This window comes from Musa acuminata, chromosome BXJ1-10, assembly GCF_036884655.1.
Source record: "Musa acuminata AAA Group cultivar baxijiao chromosome BXJ1-10, Cavendish_Baxijiao_AAA, whole genome shotgun sequence".
NCBI classification, from domain to species: domain Eukaryota; kingdom Viridiplantae; phylum Streptophyta; class Magnoliopsida; order Zingiberales; family Musaceae; genus Musa; species Musa acuminata.
This window is the reverse complement of record NC_088336.1, coordinates 28,829,925-28,852,179: the sequence shown is the minus strand read 5'-3', so window position 1 is coordinate 28,852,179 and position 22,255 is coordinate 28,829,925. Positions and strand designations below refer to the sequence as shown.

The 22,255-nt window shown below is 41.5% G+C and overlaps 4 protein-coding genes across 7 annotated transcripts in view; 1 reads left to right on the top strand and 3 right to left on the bottom strand.

Annotated features, from left to right (window-relative positions):
* Positions 1 to 1,219: 1,219 nt before the first annotated feature.
* On the bottom strand, positions 1,220 to 2,978 carry LOC103968812 (UDP-glycosyltransferase 73C5-like). The gene has a single exon (XM_009382134.3). It carries the CDS (start codon positions 2,961 to 2,963, stop codon positions 1,395 to 1,397), a length of 1,569 nt encoding a protein of 522 aa, XP_009380409.2. The 5' UTR covers positions 2,964 to 2,978; the 3' UTR covers positions 1,220 to 1,394.
* Positions 2,979 to 4,175: 1,197 nt separating this feature from the next.
* LOC135595997 (UDP-glycosyltransferase 73C4-like) lies at positions 4,176 to 6,172 on the bottom strand. Its single transcript, XM_065087608.1, has one exon. It carries the CDS (start codon positions 5,771 to 5,773, stop codon positions 4,304 to 4,306), a length of 1,470 nt encoding a protein of 489 aa, XP_064943680.1. The 5' UTR covers positions 5,774 to 6,172; the 3' UTR covers positions 4,176 to 4,303.
* A 1,577-nt stretch (positions 6,173 to 7,749) lies between these two features.
* On the top strand, positions 7,750 to 11,389 carry LOC135595996 (root phototropism protein 3-like). Its single transcript, XM_065087607.1, has 2 exons — positions 7,750 to 8,640; positions 10,695 to 11,389. The coding sequence occupies exons 1-2, from the start codon at positions 7,867 to 7,869 to the stop codon at positions 11,202 to 11,204; spliced, it is 1,284 nt and encodes a 427-aa protein (XP_064943679.1). The 5' UTR covers positions 7,750 to 7,866; the 3' UTR covers positions 11,205 to 11,389.
* A 1,025-nt stretch (positions 11,390 to 12,414) lies between these two features.
* The window catches only part of LOC135595995 (CBL-interacting protein kinase 24-like), a 28,198-nt gene continuing 18,357 nt past the window's right edge, over positions 12,415 to 22,255 (bottom strand). For 3 of the 4 annotated variants that reach the window (XM_065087606.1, XM_065087605.1, XM_065087604.1), the window contains 4 exons: positions 20,710 to 20,826; positions 14,229 to 14,285; positions 14,048 to 14,122; positions 12,415 to 12,697 (listed from right to left, as the gene is read on the bottom strand). In XM_065087606.1, coding sequence (XP_064943678.1) covers positions 12,635 to 12,697; positions 14,048 to 14,122; positions 14,229 to 14,285; positions 20,710 to 20,826 — 312 coding nt within the window. In that variant the 3' untranslated portion in view covers positions 12,415 to 12,634. Of the gene's footprint in view, positions 12,698 to 14,047; positions 14,123 to 14,228; positions 14,308 to 20,709; positions 20,827 to 22,255 lie in introns of all 4 variants that reach the window. The other variant, XR_010480733.1, reaches the window with a different exon arrangement.

The window sequence follows — 22,255 nt, the reverse complement described above, 5'->3', positions numbered from 1 at the left end:
AAGCTGCTAGGCTGCACATAATGCTCGTCACTCTACGTTCGGCAAATTCATGCATGCTGTGGTTGAATTACTTGTGAATTAATGAAGCAATATAGTTGCAGCATAATGATATCCATACAGTTGGCAACATACTCTTTGTCGGAGCAGTTTGTGGTTAGACAGGATATCGATCGACCACACTAATTCTTTTTCTGATTTTTTCCCCCTCAAAAAGTTAAAAACCATAATCGAGACATAGGCAACAAAAACTATTTGAGACGGTATAATCTCATGGGCCATCAAAACTATTAAAGATTTATCCTAAGTCGAAATAAATTTTTATTTTTATTATATTTTTTTATTTTCTAAGTTTGATGACAATGAGGATACAAATTATAGTAGTTTATTCAATGCAAGGAGTGTAAATATTTTAGATACTTAAAAAATAAAAATATAAGTAAAGAGCAAATAATAACTAGCTTGATATATGAAGTATAGTCCTTGAGGTGAGTGAAGTCAAGTAATATTTGTTTTCTTAACTTTTAAAAGAATAAGCGAAATCAAATACTTCAATTCTCTTATTTGTTCAGTCTTACATATGTTTAAAGACCCTTTGAAGAGACTCAATAAAAGATAATGATTGTTAAATCTTCACCAATGATAATTGATTCTATTATGAGTAGATCATTCATTTTATTTTTCAATATAATAGTAATAAAAAATAAAAACAATGCGAACATACTTAGAGGCGACAACTAAGTAGAAGAAAAATCGATCGATCAATTTTATGGATAAAAGACCTAAAAAAAAACATTAAAGTCTACAAGATGATGCTCGTTAAAGCTCCGACAAGTATCCACTTAGTTTAAGTGACGCAAGACGTTTAAGAGATTGGCACACAATAAGAAAGATATTTTTCTTCATTTGAGAGATCCGTATAAACGAACAAAGATCAATATAATCGACCTACCTCATGTCAAAGTCACTAGAGTTATTGATGAGCTGAAGCAGTATTGGTTGAGCTAAGTTTGACTACTTAACATAGCGACAAAGAACAATTGGGAGCTAAGAGATATGTTAGAATTGGAGCAAATGATTAATGATTCAGCAAAAGCTTCAACGAGAACATCAAAAAAAATAAGTGAAGTGAATGTCACAGACAAACATGTACATGGATTGTTTGATGTAATATTTGTGTATGTTAATAATTTTTTATTTTGTTCATACTTTCCACAACATATAGAAAACTTACCATAGACTTTATAGTATCATGTTTTAGTTAACTTTTATAACCATTTTAGTCCCGTAAATACAAGTTGTGCAATCATCCAAGCAACCGTTTTACAATTCTATTAACACGTCTACTAAGGTCAAACCACCTAATCAAAGGATGCCAATTCAATGACCATAGACCTTCATGCGTGTTGCATACTTAAGACAGTTGCGTTGGCCGAGAAGTGCTCGATCAAGCGTGTGACATTGGAATGAGATGAACCCCGCCCTTCTTTCATGGCGGCGTTAGCCTTCTCTCCCAATCGCTCGGCCCTCTGCCTCCTTTCTTCGCCTTCCTTCCCTTCATCCATTAGACTCCTCACAGACCTCTCCACATCGTTCCTCGAGACCAATGTTTCACTCCTCTGCATTCCTATGAAATTTGGTTCTTTTACCCCGATAGGCACTCCAACCTTCAACACATCCACGATCATTCTTTCGTTCAGGAATTGGTCGGTGAAGTGTGGCCATGTGATCATGGGTATGCCTGCCGAGATGGCCTCCAAGGTGGAGTTCCAGCCGCAGTGCGTCAAGAATCCTCCGATCGCTGGGTGGGATAGGATCATGAGTTGCGGTGCCCACCCCTTGATTATGAGCGCCCTGGAACCGACCCTCTCTTCAAATCCTCCGGCCAGCCATGGCTCGATCTTCTCTGCAGACTCTTCGCTGTACCTCATCACCCAAATAAACGGGTGATCAGATGCCTCCAGCCCCAATCCAATGTCCATCAGTTGGGAAGGGTCTGTTCGTGTGAGGCTTCCAAAACCCACATAAAGAACCGACCTCGGCTTCATGGTGCCCAGCCAACTCAGGCAGTGATCAACGTCGATTGATGCCTTTCTTCCCCTTATAGCCATGTCAGCGACGCTCCTGCTGCGGAGGAACAATGGCCCCGTGGTCCATACTATCTTCCCCATGGCCTCCTGGTATCCCTCGATGTATGCATGTTCTAAGTCTTGAAAGCTGTTCACCACTATGCCATCCGCTGCGAACTCAGCTTCTCGCACGTCTTTTGCTATGTTTTCGAAGATTGGTCCGGGAAAGAACTCTGACGCTTGAGCCCGAGTCACCTCGATCTTCTCCCTCAAGCCTGGCACCGTGAAAGGCTGGTGCTCGTCGGCGATCCTCTCATAGACCTTGTAGCGCCAGATATTGAAGGTGCACAAGAGGGTGAAGCAGGGCATACTGAAGAACGTGACGCGCGGAATTCGAAGATTACGAGCGACCTTCAGCGTCCAAGGGTGACAAAAGTCGGAAATGATCACGCTCGGGTACGGCTGCTGCTGACCCTGCAGATACAGTTCAAGCGGCTGTTGAAGAAGATAAGTCGCCCTGTAGAAATTTATGTAGAGCTCTGCCCTTGGCAAGTCATCGATGTTCTCCCATCCCTCCGCTAAGCCTTCTTCTGCGCCGGGGAACGGGAGCTCAACGAACCGGATGGGAAGGCCGGAGTCCCGAGCCCGGTGAATGGTGTCCTTGATGCGTGCTGCGTTGCAAGGCGTCGTGATGAAGCTGACGAGCACACCACGGTCAGCGAGGAGCAGCGCCAGATCAGTCATGGGAATCATGTGGCCTTGTGTCATCAGCGGAACCAGAACAAAATGAGGCATCCCTTCACGGTGACCATCCATGATCGATGATTCGGTTCCCCTTCCTTGAGGTGATAAGGTTTTTCCTGATGCTTGCTTGGTGGATTGGAAGGGAGAAGACATCAGCCACTGGCAACTCACCATACGTTTTCTACACACATCTTTTTGTCGATTCCGTGGACTTTTGCGCATTGCGCAGGTTGGACTGCATCCAGTCTCGTGTCTGTTCTTCGTCCTCTTCCACAGCAACTGCAAAATGAAGCGTCAACCGTCGTCAGCATGCTTTGCCGCTCTTACACGTGACAACGAAGTTGCGAGCAACCGTCGAATCAGTCATCCATGTTGTGACGGCTGCTTCACCGCACATAGCATTACATTGACTTCTGAATCATATGAACATGATTTCTCATTTGAAACACACAGGCTCGGTGGGCGCAGGACTGTGCGGGCGGCCGCCGAGCACGTGCAGTCAGCTGAGAGATGTATATGCCTCAGTTATAATATTTTATATAGGTTTATAATGTTCTTTGAGAGATGTCAAAAATATTATAATTCTATTAAAAAATACATAACATTAAAATTTTTTAAAGAGTATATACCTAGAATCATAAAGTGATATGGAAAAGTTTTCTCCAATAACATGATGGTGCAACCTGAAATAATTAAGGGAAAGGATGTTTCCAATCATCAGATGTTTTTTTAACCTATTCTATGTATAGAAGATGACTAATTATGTATTATCTTCTATAATTATCTTTTACATCTCGATCTCTATATTTTTAAAAATTATATTGAGATCTTTATATTTATAAAAATAAAATATTTAATCAGGTTTATCTTCACATCGTCTACTTTACTAATAGAAATACAGTAAGTATTGTCACGTGCAAAAAAGTGACATTAAAATAGGGTTAAAAAGATAATTTTATAGTGCTATTCTCATCCATAGTAATTTCTTCTATGTGAAAGCGTTTTCCTTCTTTTGCTTCAACGGATGAGAAGGAGACAAGATCACAAGTGAGAGAAAAAGATCATTTCTACCTGGTGCCTCATATCATTTCTCAATAAAACCTCATAAGATAAAAGAAAAAAGGTTAAGCAATTGAACAGTACTGCAACACTTCATTTCCTAATGAAACCCTCTTTCTATCCTGATTTTTAACCTATAAAATTATCATTTTAATCTTATTTTAATATTTTTTATATATAACAACACGTGTGATATTTAAATGGTTATATTTTTACATATAACAACATATGTGAAGAAATATAAGATTAAATATTTCACTTTCATAATTATAAAAATTTTAATATAATTTTTGAAAATATAAAAACTGAAATATTAAAGATAACTAATTAAAATGGATAATGTATAATTAGTCAAACATAATGACGAGAACCCCTTAGGGTATACATGTGTATATATGCAAATATAAAATATGGCCTACTCGGCGCACACGTAATTAAGCACTGGCTGAGAAACATTCGATGAGGTGTGTGATGTTAGAATAAGATGAACCAGCTTGTTTCATGGCCGCCTCAGCCTTCTCCCCCAACTCCTTGGCCCTCTTTCTCCTTTCCTCGCCATTCCTACCTTCATCCATTAAACTCCTCACACATCTCTCGACGTCATCCCTCTGCACCGGCAATCGACTCTGCTGATCAAATGTTAGGAAGGATGGTCGCTTGACCCCAACAGACACTCCAACCTTCAAGACATCAACCACCATCCTTTCGTTGAGGAATTGGTCCGCAAAGTGAGGCCACGTTATCATGGGCACGCCTGCCGTTACCCCCTCCAACGTCGAGTTCCAGCCGCAGTGCGTCATGAAGCCACCGATCGCCGGGTGGGACAGGATCATGGCCTGCGGCGCCCACCCTTTGACTATGAGCGCCCTGGAACTGACCCTCTCTTGGAATCCTCCCGACAGCCATTCCTCCACCCTCTCTTCAGATTCCTCGCTGGCCTTGATCACCCAAACAAATGCGTGGTTAGATGCCTCCAGCCCCAACCCAATCTCCATTGCTTGGGAAGGTTCTAACCGCGCTAGGCTACCGAAACATACATACAGGACAGACCTGGGCTTCATAGTGTCCAACCAACTCAAGCATCGGCTGGCGTCAATCGATGCCGTGTCCCCCCTTAGAGCCAGATCAGTCATGCTCCTGTTGTTGAGGAACAGCGGTCCTACCGTCCATACTTTCTTTCCCATGGCCTTTTGGTAGCCCTCGATGTATGATTTCTCTAAACCTTCAAAGCTGTTCACCACGATGCCGTCTGCTGTGACCTCGGCATCTTCCACATCATTTGACATCTCCCCGAAGAAAGATCTGGGAAAGAATCCTGGTGCTTGAGACTTTGTGACCTCAATCTTCTCCGTCAAGCCGGGCACCACAAAAGGTTCGTCGTCGTCTGCAATCCTATCATAGACTTTGTCGTGCGAGATGTTGAAATGGCATAGGAGGGTGAAGCAGCAAACACTGAAGAAGGTGAGACGCGGAACTCGAAGACGACGAGCAATCTTCCGCGTCCAAGGGTGACAGAAATCAGAAATGATGACACTCGGGCAGGGCTGTTGCGGTTCACTGAGATACTGTTCAAGCGGCTGCTGAAGAAGACGGGTCGCTTCAAAGAAGTTAAGCAACAGTTCTGGTGCAGGCAAGACATCAATGTTCTCGCATCCCTCGGGTAAGCCTGCTTCTTGGCAGGGGAAGTGGAGCTCGACGAATCGGATTGGAAGGCGGGAGTCCTGAGCTCGTCGAACCGTGTCCTTGATGCGTGACGCGTTGAAGGGTGTCGTGATAAAGCTCACCAGCACACCACGTTCAGCAAGGAGCAGCGCCAGATCGACCATGGGGATCGTGTGGCCTTGTGCCATCAGTGGAACCAAAACAAAGTGAGGCTGCCGTTCCCGGTGGCCATCCATGACCATTTGCTTGCTCGCCCTGGATTGATAACTAATGGAACTGTATGTAACAGCTGCTTTCGTGGCTTGCGATGGAGAAGACGATGCTGCCGCTCGCTCGCTCGCAGCTGGCTACCCTCTCCGTATGCTCCTGCCTTACGCCCCTACGTCAAGTTTTATGCTCCAACTTGTGGTGTTCGACATCTCTGAGGCATCCTCCTGCACTGATCTAATTATCAACAAGCTGACTGCATAGTGACCAGTGATTGCTTATCCTCTGCCTTCCACACGTAGCCGACTAATGATCTGAAAAACCAAAAAGAAAAGGAAAAGAAAGAAAACAGAGTTCGTCATGCATCAAGCTTTGGCCATCTTGATTGATTCTTCGTTGCAAAACAGGGACAATGTTGCATAACTCAGATACATTATCACGACTCGTTGAGACAACAACTCGAACTCATCAGATGACATCCCTCTGATATGTAAGCCTGGGAAAAAGACTGCGATAAGAAAAGTTAGAACGAGAGAAAACAAAATGGTACAATATACCATAGGCAAACCAATCAAAATAACTTCATCACTTGTGCTAATATTAATTGTCTACATAACACCTTCAAGCATTCTCCCATATCACATAGAACACAGCCGTCGTCTAATTAACTTTTGGTTCGAAAAAATCAGATGCAGATGGGAATTCGTACAACATATTCAATATCTAACCATATATGGCTCCGATCATGCCACATGAACCTTTTCTCTGTCAACATGAGATATCTTATTTCACCACGAGTACAAGATATACACCACGGTATATCTTACTCTACTAGCCTTTTCCCAAAATCGATAGTTCTGATATATAAATAGAAATGTACTTGCAAATTAGCCGCTTTCCCGAGGCTCATGGATTGTTGATGTCGTGTTGTTGATCTAAAAGAAAACCACTTAGACTGCACTGATTCTGAGCTGACACGAACTCTGCTCTTGCATTTACTGTTGAGTGGATCGAGTGGCAGACATCCCCCTTGTGTGTTGCATGATGAGGCGAGGTGATGATCTTCCACTATTTCACTTGCCATCTTTTCACCCTCTCCTCCACTTGGGCTTCCACAGGTACTTGACGGTGGGGGACTCGAGTTGTGGCCTCTGCACACCTGTTCATTAGCTCCGACTCAGGGTATCAGGATGGGGACTTGCTCCGGTTGGTGGATTTTAACGTTAGCAATTCTTCGCCGATCAGATGGGTAGAAGACTAAGCTGGAAATTGGTACAAGATGTTCCTGCTTGGAGCTATTTGGTAGATTAATCACTGCTCTTTGCCTTCTGGAAGAAAACAAGTATAACAGAAGACGCATCAACGAAAAGTTTCGACTTTGCTTTTGGTAGACGAGAAGGGTGGCTATTACTAATTGACCTTATAGACTATAGGTAATACAAAAGGGAACACTATGCATATTGGTGGTCCTTATTTGTCTTCTTCTATCATCTGTCTCGCCTGCATACAAACCTTTCTGATCTCCGTCTGTTCATGGATATATCCTTCTTTATTCCGTCTTTATCTTCGATTCTCAACAGTCTTGAAGAATCTGTAACCCATGCGTTCTCGCGGTTCATAATCTAATTTGTTCTCGGACGCTGTGCATTATCATATCGATCATGGAATTGGTGTTGCCGAGTGGGCGAATGCTCCTTATATTTTGAACAGAGCAAGCCATCCGTTAGATTCGGTAGCAGCGCGGACGGGAGAAACTCCAACCTGCACTTGTCAGAAAAATATTGAATGTTTCGATATGGAAAACAATTGTAGTACGTGCATCGATGAATAAAACAATATCCTGAATCGAAAGTTTTGTAACATGAAACGACCAGTGCTGAATCATATGGTCTTCTTTGATAAAAAATCCTTTTTTTACCCATTACTGAGCGAGGATATCACTTGGGGCAAGAGACGCATCGAAGGTCGCACTCATTTCCACTTTCTACGCTATATATCGTACCTCTCGTGAATCCTGATTCCAAAAGTGTCCCCTGAAAACATCCCATCGTCGGCCTCCACCTCAAATCAAACAAGTAGTGTACCAACACCCACCACCATCATCCTCCTCCAAATCCAACCGGTAACGATGATTTCCGCCTCTCCGCCGTGTCCCTCTCCGAACCGCAGCAGCGGGCCAACACCGCCGCTGCCGCTGCCTGTTCACGAGGATCACCACCACCACCATCCCACCGCGGGCCACCCAAGATGGCTCGACGACCCCTGCATCCAAGAGCTGGACCACTTCTCCAAGACCCTCACCGGCATCGAAGCCAAGGGCGACCGCCCGGAACTTCTCAGCTCTATTCTCTCCCACTATTCCTCCCGCTGGCTTCCGGAGCTTTCCGGCCGCGCTGCCGGCGATCCTTCGCCCGAGAGTCCCACGGCCGCCTGGCTCAAGAAACGATTCTTCATCGAGACCCTGGCATCCATCCTCCCAACCGAGAAGCGCTCTGTCTCCTGCGACGTCTTGCTTACGCTGCTACGCACGGCGAGCATGGTTGGCGCGGCAGCGTCGTGTGTGCGGGAGCTCGAGGCCCGTGCAGCCGCGCAGCTGGATGAGGCATCGCTCGAGGAGCTGATGATACCTGCTTTCAGCCACACTTGTGGTACGCTTCTGGACGTTGGCCTGGTGCTGAGGCTGGTTCGAAGGTTCGCTGGGAATAATGATGACGGCGGTGCGGCGGTGAGGAGCGGCGCAGCTCTCGCGAGGGTGGCGAAGCTGGTGGACTCATACCTGGCGGAGGCGGCGCTCGACGCCGGGCTCACCGTGGCCGAGTTTGAGGAGCTCGCAAACTCGTTGCCAGCACACGCGCGAGCCATGGACGATGGCCTCTATCGCGCCGTCGACACATTTATTAAAGTAAGTGGCTCTCCTGCAACTTCACTTTTTATTCATGATGATAAGCTGGATTTAGACCTAAGTAACTCCTCCAACCAAATTAGGCGATTCTTTTCTTCCATTTTTTTCTTGATCTCACCAACCTAATGGTAAAAAACGCCCTTCTTCTAAATATGTGTGCTCCTCCTAGATTAGTGGAGCTTCTTGTACCTGTTGATGTCAGTCAAATTAGAATATGTATACACATATATAGTGAAAACCCAACACCAATTAATTGTCAGCAACAGCCGCTTCGTACATCTCTCCGTGTGAATGTACGTATGAGAGATCGAGAGAGAGAGAGAGAGAGAGGTGGCTCTTATAACTCTTAGCATCTTATCATTCTGGGGGTTCATGTGGAGTCAAGAATCAAGAGTTCGACCCGGAAAAGATAGGGTGGAGTCACTATGTGCTGTTTTAGACTGGTTTACTAGTCCGAAACTAATCGTTCCGTGGCATGCATATGGTGTCATCCCTGTCGTCGATAGCTTGCCTCAGCGCTCACGCATGCAGTGAGCTTTCTTCTCTTTAGCTTTTGGCCACAGCAGCCCACCAGTGCATGTGATGTCTTTCAGCATTGCACAGTTTTCAATTGGCGCTGCTTGCCTGTGCAAATCGGCTGTCTGTTTCAGATATGAGGGGACGTGTTGGACCTGCCAGGTTTTAGAGAGAGAGAGAAAGAGAGAAAGAGAGAGAGAGAGAGAGAGAGAGAGAGGTATTAGGCTTACTCTTTTTAGCCGGTGTGTTGTGTGATTAATTTGGTGGTTCTTGTCTTGTGCCTTCTTACATGCTATCGTCTGGATGCTCGATGACAACTTTATAATTTTCCATGCTATCGATATCTAGCGAGGGGAGAGGAGGTTGAGCTACTAGGGCAGAGATGTATGTGGACAGAGAGAGGTCCAGAAGAATGAATGTAGTGGTAACAATTAACTTCGCCGGAAAATGACGACGGAGAGGCAGGCATGCAAACAACGTTGGGTTTGCAGCAGCGAGGGGCATCCGAGGCCTTCCTAGTCTCAACCATCCTTTTCTTTACATTCCCAGCCACCAGCCTGTGCTGAACTGGGACAAGCGAAGCCAGCAGGGATTTCATCTTCAAGCTGATCACTTGACTTCAAGCTGGTTTCGTGAAGGCCACCGGCCTCCACAAGGGGTTGTCGTGTTTGCCAATGTACTCGGTCCCCGCTTTGTGCCCCTCTCTGTACGTTGTCCTGTTTAAGCTCTCAACTGACTCCTGATATATGCCTAAATAGCACAAAAGGCACTTCAGGAATGGGCCATCGTCATCTATTTACTTTACATGGAGATTACGTACCATGAAGATGACAAGCTCGGTCGGGCATCGCCTCTGCTTGCTGTCGTTTGTACGCCTCGAAGCGATACCCCTGTGGTCCTTCTGTTTCCATACCTTTTAACTGTGCGACGGCCTCGGGAATCCGTGTCTCCACCTTCCTGCCCGTTGCGATAAGATGCATGAACCCACCTTCCTTTAAGATCGCCACCGGATCTTTACTGTGATACTACTCGTGAGCATATCGGGGTAGAAGGTCACGGGGGAACAAAGAGCTTGCTTTGGAGTTCCCATGGCTTTCCACTGGGTTCCATTAGTCATATTTCCTTTCAGTAGCTTCTAGGTTTCTTAGGAGGAATGGACGGGAGTATAAATGATACAGAACGGAAAGATCATGAAAACATCTTGTGCTTGATTAGTTGCTGTGACCAAAGATCATAATTATGCCTTTACTTCTTTTCACTGACATGCTTCATCGTTACTCTGATTCCGTTGATGTTTATAGCTCGCTTATCACATTCGAGATATATATATGCATTGACTTTCCCTTTTCTTTTCTTATTGCTGCATCATTTTTCTTCACGACATTTTAATCCCAAATCAAGTCAAGTGTGTAGAAAAGTTTCAATCTTAGCGTCATATTTTTTGGGCTAAAAAATATGTGAGGAAACATTTTCGGGTGGTCTGCGACTGCGAGTGAAACACCGGCAACACCTGACCAATGGTCGCTGTATATATCCAGGCCCATCCAAGCACCAGCAAGCAAGAGAGGAAGACGCTGTGCAGTCTCATCGACGCTCGCAAACTATCGGCGGAGGCCTCCCTCCATGCAGCACAGAACGAGCGCCTCCCCGTCCGATCGGCGATTCAAGTCCTCTTCTCCGAGCACACCAAGCTGCATCGGTTGACGGAGCACTGGAGCGGGTCTTTCGGTGGACCCAGGAGCCCCAACCCGGAGGCGGCGGCAGCTCGGTGCCCGTCGAAGAGGGAGGTCTTGGCCCACCAGCAGGAGATTCGTGGCCTGAGGGATGACGTTGCTAGGCTCCGAGTGCACTGCCAGGGCTTGCAAGCTCAAATAGATAAGCTCGCTTCTTCCGAGAAGAAGAAGAGGGGGTTCTTCCGGTGGAGTTCTTTTTTGTTGTTCAGGACTACCGACGATGACGCGGCGGAAGACTCCCGATGGGGAGCAGGGCGGCCGATGCCCGAGCGGTCGGTGCCGCAGGCCAACAAGTGGCGCAACTCCTTGTCTTGAAAATGGCATAAGGTTTGAGCTCATGCTTCGACGTCTCTTGCGATCTCCCATCCCATGTCTCCTTCATAGTTTGTTCTGGACTCGGCCCTCGTGAACGAGAGAATTTATGTGAATTAACACACTTATGTTTTAATTTGAACGTGTCACACACACACACACACACACACAGAGTTATGATTCATTAAGAAATCAAAGAAGTACAGTCTTAATTATTTCGGATAATAGGCATTGTATTGTATCGTATCTTAGAGATAGAATTTTCGTTAAGTTATCTGCATCATAGCGTGGAAGTTATCAATCCTGACGATAGTTGCCTAATTATGTTTTGTTCAAGCTTTACTCAGACATGTGTCTCTACTATAATAATTTCAAGATAAATAATCACAGTGGATTCTGAAAACCTTCTACTTGTTAACAATCGCCAAGGGTGACTCATGCGAGGAAAACATTATTTTGTTATATTTATTGATGATTTTTAAAATTTACTTCTGTCTATTTATTAAGAAGAAATTAAAAATAAAACCAATAAAAAGATTAAAAGAATACGATCTGATAGAAAGCGGAGAGAGATTTTATTTTAATTATGCCTCCGATCATAATTTTTTTACTAATTGTACTTTAGTTGGAAGCTTATCAAATCAGCTATTAGAGGAGATCGAAACAACCAGAATGTTTCCCAAGCCCACTCCTGCCACGACAGAAATAAAACTCTATTGAACTCTTGAACCCTCGTACCTTTTTCATTGGATACAAACAATCTTTGTAAGAACCATCCAAACAAAAATTAGATAACCAAACAAACAAATTATTAGTCCGCCTCCAAACAAATCGTAACACAAGCTCGATCAGTGGAACATGTCATCCCTAGTCGAGCTGTTTGATCAACCTTCCAAATCCCACGTTATTCCAAAAAGAACTTCTTCCCAATTCCAACAAGATTATAAAAAAAATCAAATAAAATAATGTTAGCTAAATTCTGCCACCTCTCTGAGTTGACAACCAAAATTGTGCTCCATCAATTTCAGCACGATGCCTGGCAATCTACCAATAGCTTTCCTAGATTAGCTACCATCAAAGCTTTCCATTCTTAGAACATGGCAAGTTGACCTTCTGTGTTCGCTGGCATGTGAATTAAATTACAGTCCCACAACCAAACAGTGAGCCTTGACAGACATTTTTCAGATGCCCACATTACTCAAAGCAAAACTACTTTGACGTAATTCATCTCCATTATTGACCGTATTTTAAAGTAGTATCTAAAACATCACACTGATACTCTACATATAAGTCCTCCATTGATTTGATAGTAAATACAATTCTGAAACATGTACTGAATAGACTTGCCACTGAATACAGACAAATAACTCATCCGCAGGATTACTTTACACTGGTTCATCTGAATCTTCCAGCTGATCTCAGCAAGTCTTGGTTCAAGATACTTTGTCTGGTCTCCAGATAATATTCTCCAGCTTATTGCACAAGTTCTTGTAGAACTGTATGAACAATTAATTATCAGTCAAGTCCGTGAGGCTAATTTCGCTCGTCAAGTTAGATTCCTACCGATCAGTACAAACATGCATTCATAGAAATAGAAGCAGTTTATAACCATTAAAGTAGATCCTTGAAAGCAATTGAAAATTGTCTAGAACAATTTAGTAACATATTACCAAAAATCCCAGCTGACGAATAGTTAGGAAGAAGGTTAAGTGCTCTAAGAAGGAATTTAAATATATATTTATATTGTTTTTAGTGGTCAAATATTTAGATTATTCAACTAGTCCCACAATGACTTACTGGACTTGGATTGGTCATCACGATGATCAAAGTTTAAAAACCCATGCATGAAGCAGCATACATGTAACAGTTATTTAACAAGATCACATAATGTGTAAGGTTTATGCTTCCACATGTGAAATATGTTGTCTGCATCAGCATGAAATGAGGCCACACAAGCTTGAAATCACTCAAGCTTATTTCTTTCTTATTTTTTTTAATTTCTTGCTCAATTTACTACTAGTAAAATTAACACAATACTACCAACTGACAATCTATAATAAAATAAAAAATCACTAAACATGAACCATATATGTGCCCACACATGAGGCTGCATACCACATGCACTACACAACATTTTGAGCACACAACACACATGCAGGACCACCTTTAGAACAACGATGATAAAACAATGTAAACTTAGTGATACAATATCTGTACAGGCCATCTAATCAATCCAACCTGATAATAACCCCGACAAAATCAACACATATAGAAAGAGGTTTCCATATGTGCATCATAAAGTAGTCCAGTATACACAGGTCAGCTTGGTCTGTGATATGCCACGCAGACCCTACATGACATGGAGGCAATCCTAGACAGTTACAAGGAACAATCTAACCATTGTGGGAAAAGCAGTAGCTATACAAGCAGTAGCCATACAAATCAAGCAGTCCTATCAACCTAAGCAAATGTTTTCTCAAGTTCAACATCTGGCTAATTAAAGCATTAATATCTTCCTTCAATTCTTCCATCTTCTTTTCAAATTATTGGATGGTCCAGACTCCAGAGTATGATATACTGCATGGTAAAATGATCCATTGCGGCTTTTCCACCCAATCACTAACAGGTTGAGTTTGGGTTCACATTTTCTGTTAATCCAGATGTAACCAGACCTGACCTGACACATGGCCACACCAAGTCTGGTAGCATGAAACAGAGGTTTAAAAAAGGGGATATGCAATACAAGTAGAAACCACCATCTTCTCTTAATAGCAATGAGACACGTAGCGAAGTTTGTTTCCTAGAACAGTGACAATAAAAGATTTATCAGCTGAGAAAGGTAGAACCTTGTGATATTCTAGGGTATCACCAGAAACCTTGCGAACATCAACCATGAAAAGGGAAGGTGCTACTTCGAAGACCTGACAACAATCACTACTGTGAGTAAAATAATATTCTTTTGGAATGTGAAGATTTTCTTAACCATCTGCATAAATAAAAGACAATATGAGATAAGAAGAAGACTACCTCCAATACAACAGCAAGCTGATGCATCTTAATTGTAGACACTCCTTCAAGCCTCATCTATGAACAAGCAACAGTTTAACTACAACATCACATAAGATCGAAACACACAGTCACCTATGCAGAAGTTTAACCTAAAATTGGCTAAACATGACAATAGAAGTGTCATCTTGAAGCTTATAACAAGAATGGACAGAGTAACAGATTAGACTTATAACAAGCATGGACAGAGTAACAGATCAAGCATGGGCAGAGTAATAGATAAGAGCTACACCAGATTTGTAAAGAACCATCTTAGCAAGGACCACCATACCGTGCCGACTGGTCGTAACACTCCTGGGCGGACTGGTACGTACCAGTAGATCGTTGTTGACACACTGTGTTGTCATGGAGCAATGCAGACAAGGTGTTTGACGTTTGTCCAAGACGTTTTCCGATTCTTGTTTCTGTTGTTTTACGATATTTTCGAGTGTTTTCCGTTAGGCAGATCTTAAGGGGCAGAATTGGCTACCGTCAACCCCATTTTTGTTTAGTATCAGTGTTTTTATTATGTTTTCATCATGTAAAACTCAGAAATGTTTCTAGCTGTGCAGCATCACGCAAAGGGAAAAATGACCCAAAATAGTGCCACAAGCTGAATTTTGGTTGACAGCCTTGCGGTGCAAAACACACCATCTTAGCACATCGGAACCCCCCGGGTGGCATCAGGGCTGATGGAGCTTTGGGTATATGTTTGAGGGGCGATGCATCATCTTTAGTGTGTCTGCATTTTGTTCAACAAAAGTGTTAGATAAACATTGGGCCTGCATCTATCTTTGAAACCCCCTTTGTATGCCCTCTCTTTAGTCCGTTTTCGAGACCCTTTTGTGCCTAATAAAAGCTGGTCACTTTGTGTTGCTTGTGATCCCGATTATCTTGCCATTTTTGCGTGCGACGGTGGCATATTACCCACACATTCACCTTTCTAACCTTTTCTTCATTGTACAGCTCCTTTGTAGACTGCACGAGGTTAAGGTATAGACTGGCCCTTGCAGCCCTTAAGGTGTAGACCGCACGAGATTAAACCGATACATATTGGTTTTCGAAGAAAAAAGGCCAAAAAAATATAAAAATTAGGATTTTTATCCTATTTTATTGGTATATAAATTAAATTTAGATAAAAAACAAAGTGTATCTAAGACATAAATGATTAGAAATTCTAGGTTTTAAGGAGGAAAAATTAAATTTATCTTTTTGGATTGATTGAGAAACACCTTTTTCACAATGGCCTTCATTAATTCGGTTGAGAAACAACTTTTTCACACGGGCCTTCTTTCAAAGAAGTTGCTTCGTGGTCAATTTGATTGTTGGGGACTCAATCTAGGTCTGTATTGATTAAATTCCGATTGTATCGACCCATATTGGCTGATACAGGACAAGTTTCGAGTAGTCTGCATACCAACCGCTGCCATGACTGGTTCTGTTTTGAGAGGTCTGTCAAAGCTTGCTTGTTAGTGCAAAAATCATATGCCATAGTTGTTTTAGGCAGAATAAGAATTTTAAACTTAACCCTTGAGAAAATGTCCTATCACATATACTCATCTCCAGCACAGAAAGAAAATGCTTATATGTTGATAAATCTAACAGAACATGATCATAATGATTGCATAAAATGACAACTCTTTACACAACACAGCAATGATAAAGTAGGGCCTACATGATTGCCCATGAATACATTGCATTCAACCAAGTTTTACAGGTCCACGCCTGGTCCCATAAACTGACAAAACCTTATCGGGCAGCAAGTCTTTGGTCCTAGCATGCTGCACAATATTCATCAAACACTGGGCTTACTAACTAATACGGGATAAGACCCCTGCCACTCAAAGCTAACTGGAAAAAAAAAGCTTGGCCACGATTTTCATCCAAGGTTCTCTCATATCTTCCTCCTTTTTACTTCTTTCACTCCAATTTGAAGATGTGGAAGCAGGCAAGGAGAATTCTTGGTGACCTTTTAGTGCTTCAATTATACTATTATCTTTCACTTTGATCAGTCCACAATTGAGGTATGATTTTCCTCAAAACATTTATTTAGCATTATGACTTCCAGTCTGCATTAAATATTAATATAGAAATTAATCATGCTTTCAAGCTAGATCAAACGTAGATCCCCATAGATCAAGCCTAGATATATGTGGATAAGCATAGATCTGTATGGATCTAGGCAGGAAATGAGTAGAACTAATCTTGTCATGACCTCTTCAGTTGGGAGATCAGATTCATTAACTTTATCACTTAAAAACAAAAGGCCAAAAATGTTTAAACCCAAGTTAAATAGCAGAAAATTCATCTAGCCCCATATACAATCACCTTTATCATCTTACACCAAACATTGTCCCAAGTCGAGTTACCATGACCACTCTCACAAAAGCTTGATGTCATCATCAAAGCCTAATGTACGCAATGTAGAACTATGCTTGGCAAGCAACATGTGAAGCATAACTCAGCTCAGTGGTGAGTCCACATTATCATATATTTCCAGCCTCATCCACAAAAGACTTTTCCTACTTGGATCCCTCATCGTACCTCGTACTTCATTTGTGTCAAACTGTCAATAACAATTGTCGTGACCCAACCGAATGAAAGAACTCATCAATTTGATAGGCTTGAAATCATGTGGCTTCAAAATGCTTAAGCTTGATTCAAACTTCAAAGGTAATTTACCCATTGATCCCTAAATACAATGACATCCATCCTCCCGTGGCCCATATGGGAGTAAAACAGTGTGTCACAAATCTAGAAGACTAGATCTACATGGATCTATGTTAGGTTCCCGTGAAAGGTCCCAAGTACGCTAACTCACCTAGAGTATTTTTGAGCCCTCCAAATCCTACTATCTAATTCTACAACCCTACAAACTTAAATGGGCTTTTGTTGGGCATGCACCTGACTAAAGATTTTCAAGACCTCGTTGAACCCGTTCATCTCCGAACATTGGATTTACGATAGAGTCTAACTCAAATCCATGACCCGACATGATGGACAAATAGAATCTACGTTAACAAATTGGCATTAGGAGGGTTGTGTCGCAAGATAATGCACCACCATGCAATAGAAGATCACACACTGCCAACTTAAAATCTAACATCCGACTTGCGGTTAGGATATACCTTTTTCCCAATTCCTAGGGCCACGGATGCCGCCTCGATGTTTCAACACCTCTTCAATGATACTAGGCTCACAAAAACCTATAATGAACTCACCTTCCATCACAATCTTTGAGTAATTTTTTGTATGCTTAACACAATGAGATCAAGCACCGGCAAGAATGGTGCAGACCATTATACCATTCCTACTTCAGTTGGCACAACTCTCTCAAAGCTCATACCTAGCATGGTGACGAACTTTTCTCTTTTGCGATGGGGGCTCATGAGCCATGACATCTTATGGACCCCTAAGAGGATTTAGGAGCCTCGACCCTCGGTCCTAAAGAGGATCTCAATTGGGTGGTTGTGGGGGTCTTCCTTTTAAGAGCCTTGCTCCACTTCTAAAACGACCTGAGGAAAGCTTCGAAGAAATTCATGTCCACAAAAGGGAAAGACCAAATTAGACATTCATCAAAAGAGAAAAATAAAAAAATGAGGAGCCAAATACTGACCCCAAGACACTTGACTCATCTCGACATCAATGAGTCACCATTCACTCATTTGGGCGATGGCGATGGAGTTCGATGGAGAATGGGCGATTCGAGAGAATTGTTCTTTTGGGTATATTAGCAAAATTTTGAATGGTAGCGGAATGGCTTTTTAGTCATCCACTCCTTAAAGAGACATTAGAAAATATTTCCTTCCATCCCTTGTTGAGCTTGGCACCGCATGGATCTTACTTCAGGAAGAAAGGAACAAGGACAACAAGCTTAAGTGGGCATTGTAAGATGAGTGCAATAGGGTCAACCGGTCAATAGGACAATGCCAACACTATGACTCTTCCCAACAAATGTCACAAGATAACACCACAAGTTTGGCATAAGAGATCTTTCATGCAAGATCAAAACAAAGAAAGGGTGGCAGGCCAGCTGAAGTCCGACTTCTAGTGCTTCTTTGTAGGTGCAAAGACATAGTGATCATCAAATAAGGTCGATCACTGGACCGAGCAACTATAAGCTCAACTTGGGTGGGAAGAAGAATTGAGACCTAAGGTAGTCAAGGTCTTCCAAACTAACTCTAGAATTGGAGTCAAAGTAGTGTGTCATGATCTATGATGTTCCAACACTCAAACAAGCCACCCCCAAATAAGCAACGTGTTCCCTGACGTGGCAAGCCGACTTCTTCCGAGGAGGAAGTTCGGATGACCGAACTCGCGACCCCCTTAAAGGAACTATCTAACCTCGAGGAGAAAGAATATGAATAGAATATGAATCTTTAAGTGGAAGGATTCAGATGAAAGGATTAGAGGGTTCAGACGATATCATGATGGTAGCACACTCAACACTTGGAAATAATCATCAATTAAAGAACATCCACTATGAATACCTTTATCACAAAAGAAGAATCATAAAGGTGAAGATACATTCGGTCAAGGGTTCCTAATGTGGTCAGCGTAAACAATGTCCTTTGAGAAATTATATTGCCTTTTAAGACAGAATTGGAAGGTGATGGAGACACTAAACAAAGCAAAAATAAGATAGAACGTGGTAGGTAGGCTTTCCAATTCGATAAGCAAAAGGGTCAATGGGATAATACTTTGCTGATGACATCGAGAATGTTACCGAAATTTGCACATCCCTGAAGCATTATCAAATATGTGAGCAAAGGGATAAAGCATAGATAAGTTGTTGGCTTATCGCAGTTTCAACATGACAATGAAAGTGGTGATGGTGAGATCAGCAGGAATGTCGTTGTATTTGGTAGTTGTGCTGAGGCATCCAACATGCCAACAGCATCCCAACCAAAAGTGGAGACATTAGGTGTCTTTTTCAGCTCATTTGGTAGGAGGCGAACTTCAAAAGTTAGTCCTTGACTCAACAACATTCCCTCCTCAAAGTGACATTCTAAAGAGGATTGGTGATTGCTATATCAATGAGAAAGACACTGATTGTGGCAATTTAATCACATATCCCCCTCAGGCAATCCAGGTTACCTATCACATATCAGTCTCCACCATCGAGAAGCATGGTCTTAAAATTATGCATAACTTGATGACGAAGTTGATGAAATCTGAACATGGATAAATGGCTTAATTTTGATTGCATCTCCCTCATGCAACCGAGGATACCTATCATAGGATCATTGTCTCCATCTAGAAGCATGGTCTCAAAATTTAAGATAAGTATCTTGATGATGAAGTTGACAAAATCTGCACATGGATGAACTTATATGACATTGTTTAGATAAGTCCATGGAATGCAATCTGGTGTAACTGATGGTTCATGCTTGCATCTCTTTGGACATAAAGATTGCAGGCAAGGCAGAGAGGAAGAAGACACTATGTGCAACACTTTAATGACCTGATGATGGACATTTCTCACATACCACAGCTGAAGAGATGATGGCCATTGGCCAAAATACAAAAGATTACTAGTTTCATTTACTATATACCATAATAAGAAAGCATACAAATAGGGAGATTTTGTAGCCCAGACTGACATGATCTATAACCAATTTCACCTTCAAGTCCATCCGATTCAGGACAATGTTTGGCTAGACTAAGTGTGGAGAATCGCAGTATGCAATCAGAAAAGATGGCAGAGAGCTTGATTTTATTCCCAAATGTTACAAATAATTAAAAACGACTATTGTCATTGTGAAGCTTTGTATGTTGTCCAACAGAAAGTTGAAATAAATGAGGCCACAGAGGGTCATGTATATCACATAATTTAATCTGCGAAAGATGAGATCCTGAGTGGAATGAACATTATAGCCTTCATTGAATCAGTCCTAAAGAGTGGTAAATTTATTTTAAAAAGCCTTATTATATAAATTATCCATGCACACCAAGTGCTAACAACTGGAATCAAGGTTCTAAACTATTGACTATGTATATAATGCATCAACCACCTAGATGTCTTCTTGAAGACAAAGACAAGGCCATTTTTTTTAAGACAAGGCAATTAGATGTCTCAGGATTTACATATTATAGGAAAACTGTCATAATTTGATTTTATTCAGAAATTTAGTACTAATAAGTAATAAGCATATTTTTAATTGTGAAATGTACTATATATTGCTAATTTGTATGTTCCACCAGCATAGGCATTTCACTAGACAATATCAAACACAAGTTGTTTGTGATGCACCAAGCTGGTTAAAAAGATGGGTATTATGAGGAATTCCTATACAATTAGATTCTCCTATGTAATTAGACAATGTCTTCTTGTAACTTTTCAATGAAAGGGACAACCTACCTGACAAAATTTCATTTCTACTTCATCACTCAAAGAAACAAAAGCAAAACATGCATCAAAATATCTAGAGAGAGATCCAATAAACTTGCCATGGAACTATACCTTGTAGTTTTGGGAATGAACCTTGAAGCCGATAGATTCTGCCACAGCTTCAATAGTTGCTATAATGGTCTTAGCTGGTTGGCGTGAGACAAAACGAGTTTGGCGATTCACATATTCCTGACAAAGAAATGAAACCCAATGACATGTAATTGCAACATCAAAGTTCAAACAGCAGAAAATTGTGTATGAATTTATTTAAAACAAGTTGCTGCATTATTAGAATTAAGTTATTGTAACAGCTAGGGTTGAATAAGGATGAACATTGATGAAGAGAATTTACGTTAACCCTAGTGTGATGAGAATGGCTAGAAATTCAAACGACAATGTTAAGGAATAGGAAAAGATGAAGCATAATGGTTTAATTAAAACGAGCAAGGCACAGCGCCATTGTTAATGATAATATATGTCAAAAGATGGTACTAAATGTAGTTGAAATGGTTCCATGATCCAAAGAGCAACATGGTGCTACAAATTTTTTTCTGTTTCTTCTACTGTTTTATGACATAATTTTATTTAGTTAAGAAACTCTTAGCTCTCAAATAAGTGAAAGGTCATGTACATAATTTTCAACATCAATATCAAGATTGGGATCAGCTAGGAACTAATATGACAAGAACCATGAAGGTCAATTAGATCAATAGGATAGTGGTCAGGCAAGAAAATTATCTTAAATTCAAAATCATAGAAGTAGAAAAATGTTAGAAAGAATAGAACAAAAGTAGCAAAAACAAATTACATATGCTAAAAAAAATTTACTTTCATATTTCATAAAATAACTTTAAAAAAGCATATGTAGCTTAAATATAAAAAGATGAAGGAACACATAATGATAAATAATAAAGATTAACTCATAAAAAATATCACATATATATTAAAAAATCAATATTAATCATATAATATAAAACCCTAATCTAAACTTTTTTTTTTTTTCAGGTATTTTTGGAGCTATTTTCGATGATTTTTGACGTACCATCAATACGCCTTGGCATACCAACATACAGTACATCGGTATGTCTCAGTACATATCATATCAACACGGCAACACATGGTTGGTACACCACATAAGACGAATCTTGGTTTGTAGTAAATAACTCTTAGACCCAAAACATTCTCACCTATAGCTCTGAAAACAACAATAGAGCACTGTGGCATCTATAAAGTACCCACAAGATCTGGAAATAATTTCAAACCCAATTATATGTCTCTTGTCTATGATAGAATCCCTATTTTCTTAGAAGGGCAAGGGCTACTCTCTATCCTCTCTTTCTCTCTCCCTATATTTTTTTCTTCAATCTAAAATGACAGTGATTGCAACAACAGTGACAAACAACAATGTGTTGTTTATAGAGAATAGCAAACACAAAACTCTGTGCAGCCCCTGCACTTTTTTTTTCCCTTTTCTCTCTTTGATATATCAAAATGGCATAAGAAAACTGAATATGCAATGGTGCATAAAATTTGTTGTTTTGTGTGTACGTCGCTGTAGATTTGGAAATCATGGGAATGAATCAAGAGCTAAACAATGTGTTGTTTAGAGAGAATTGGG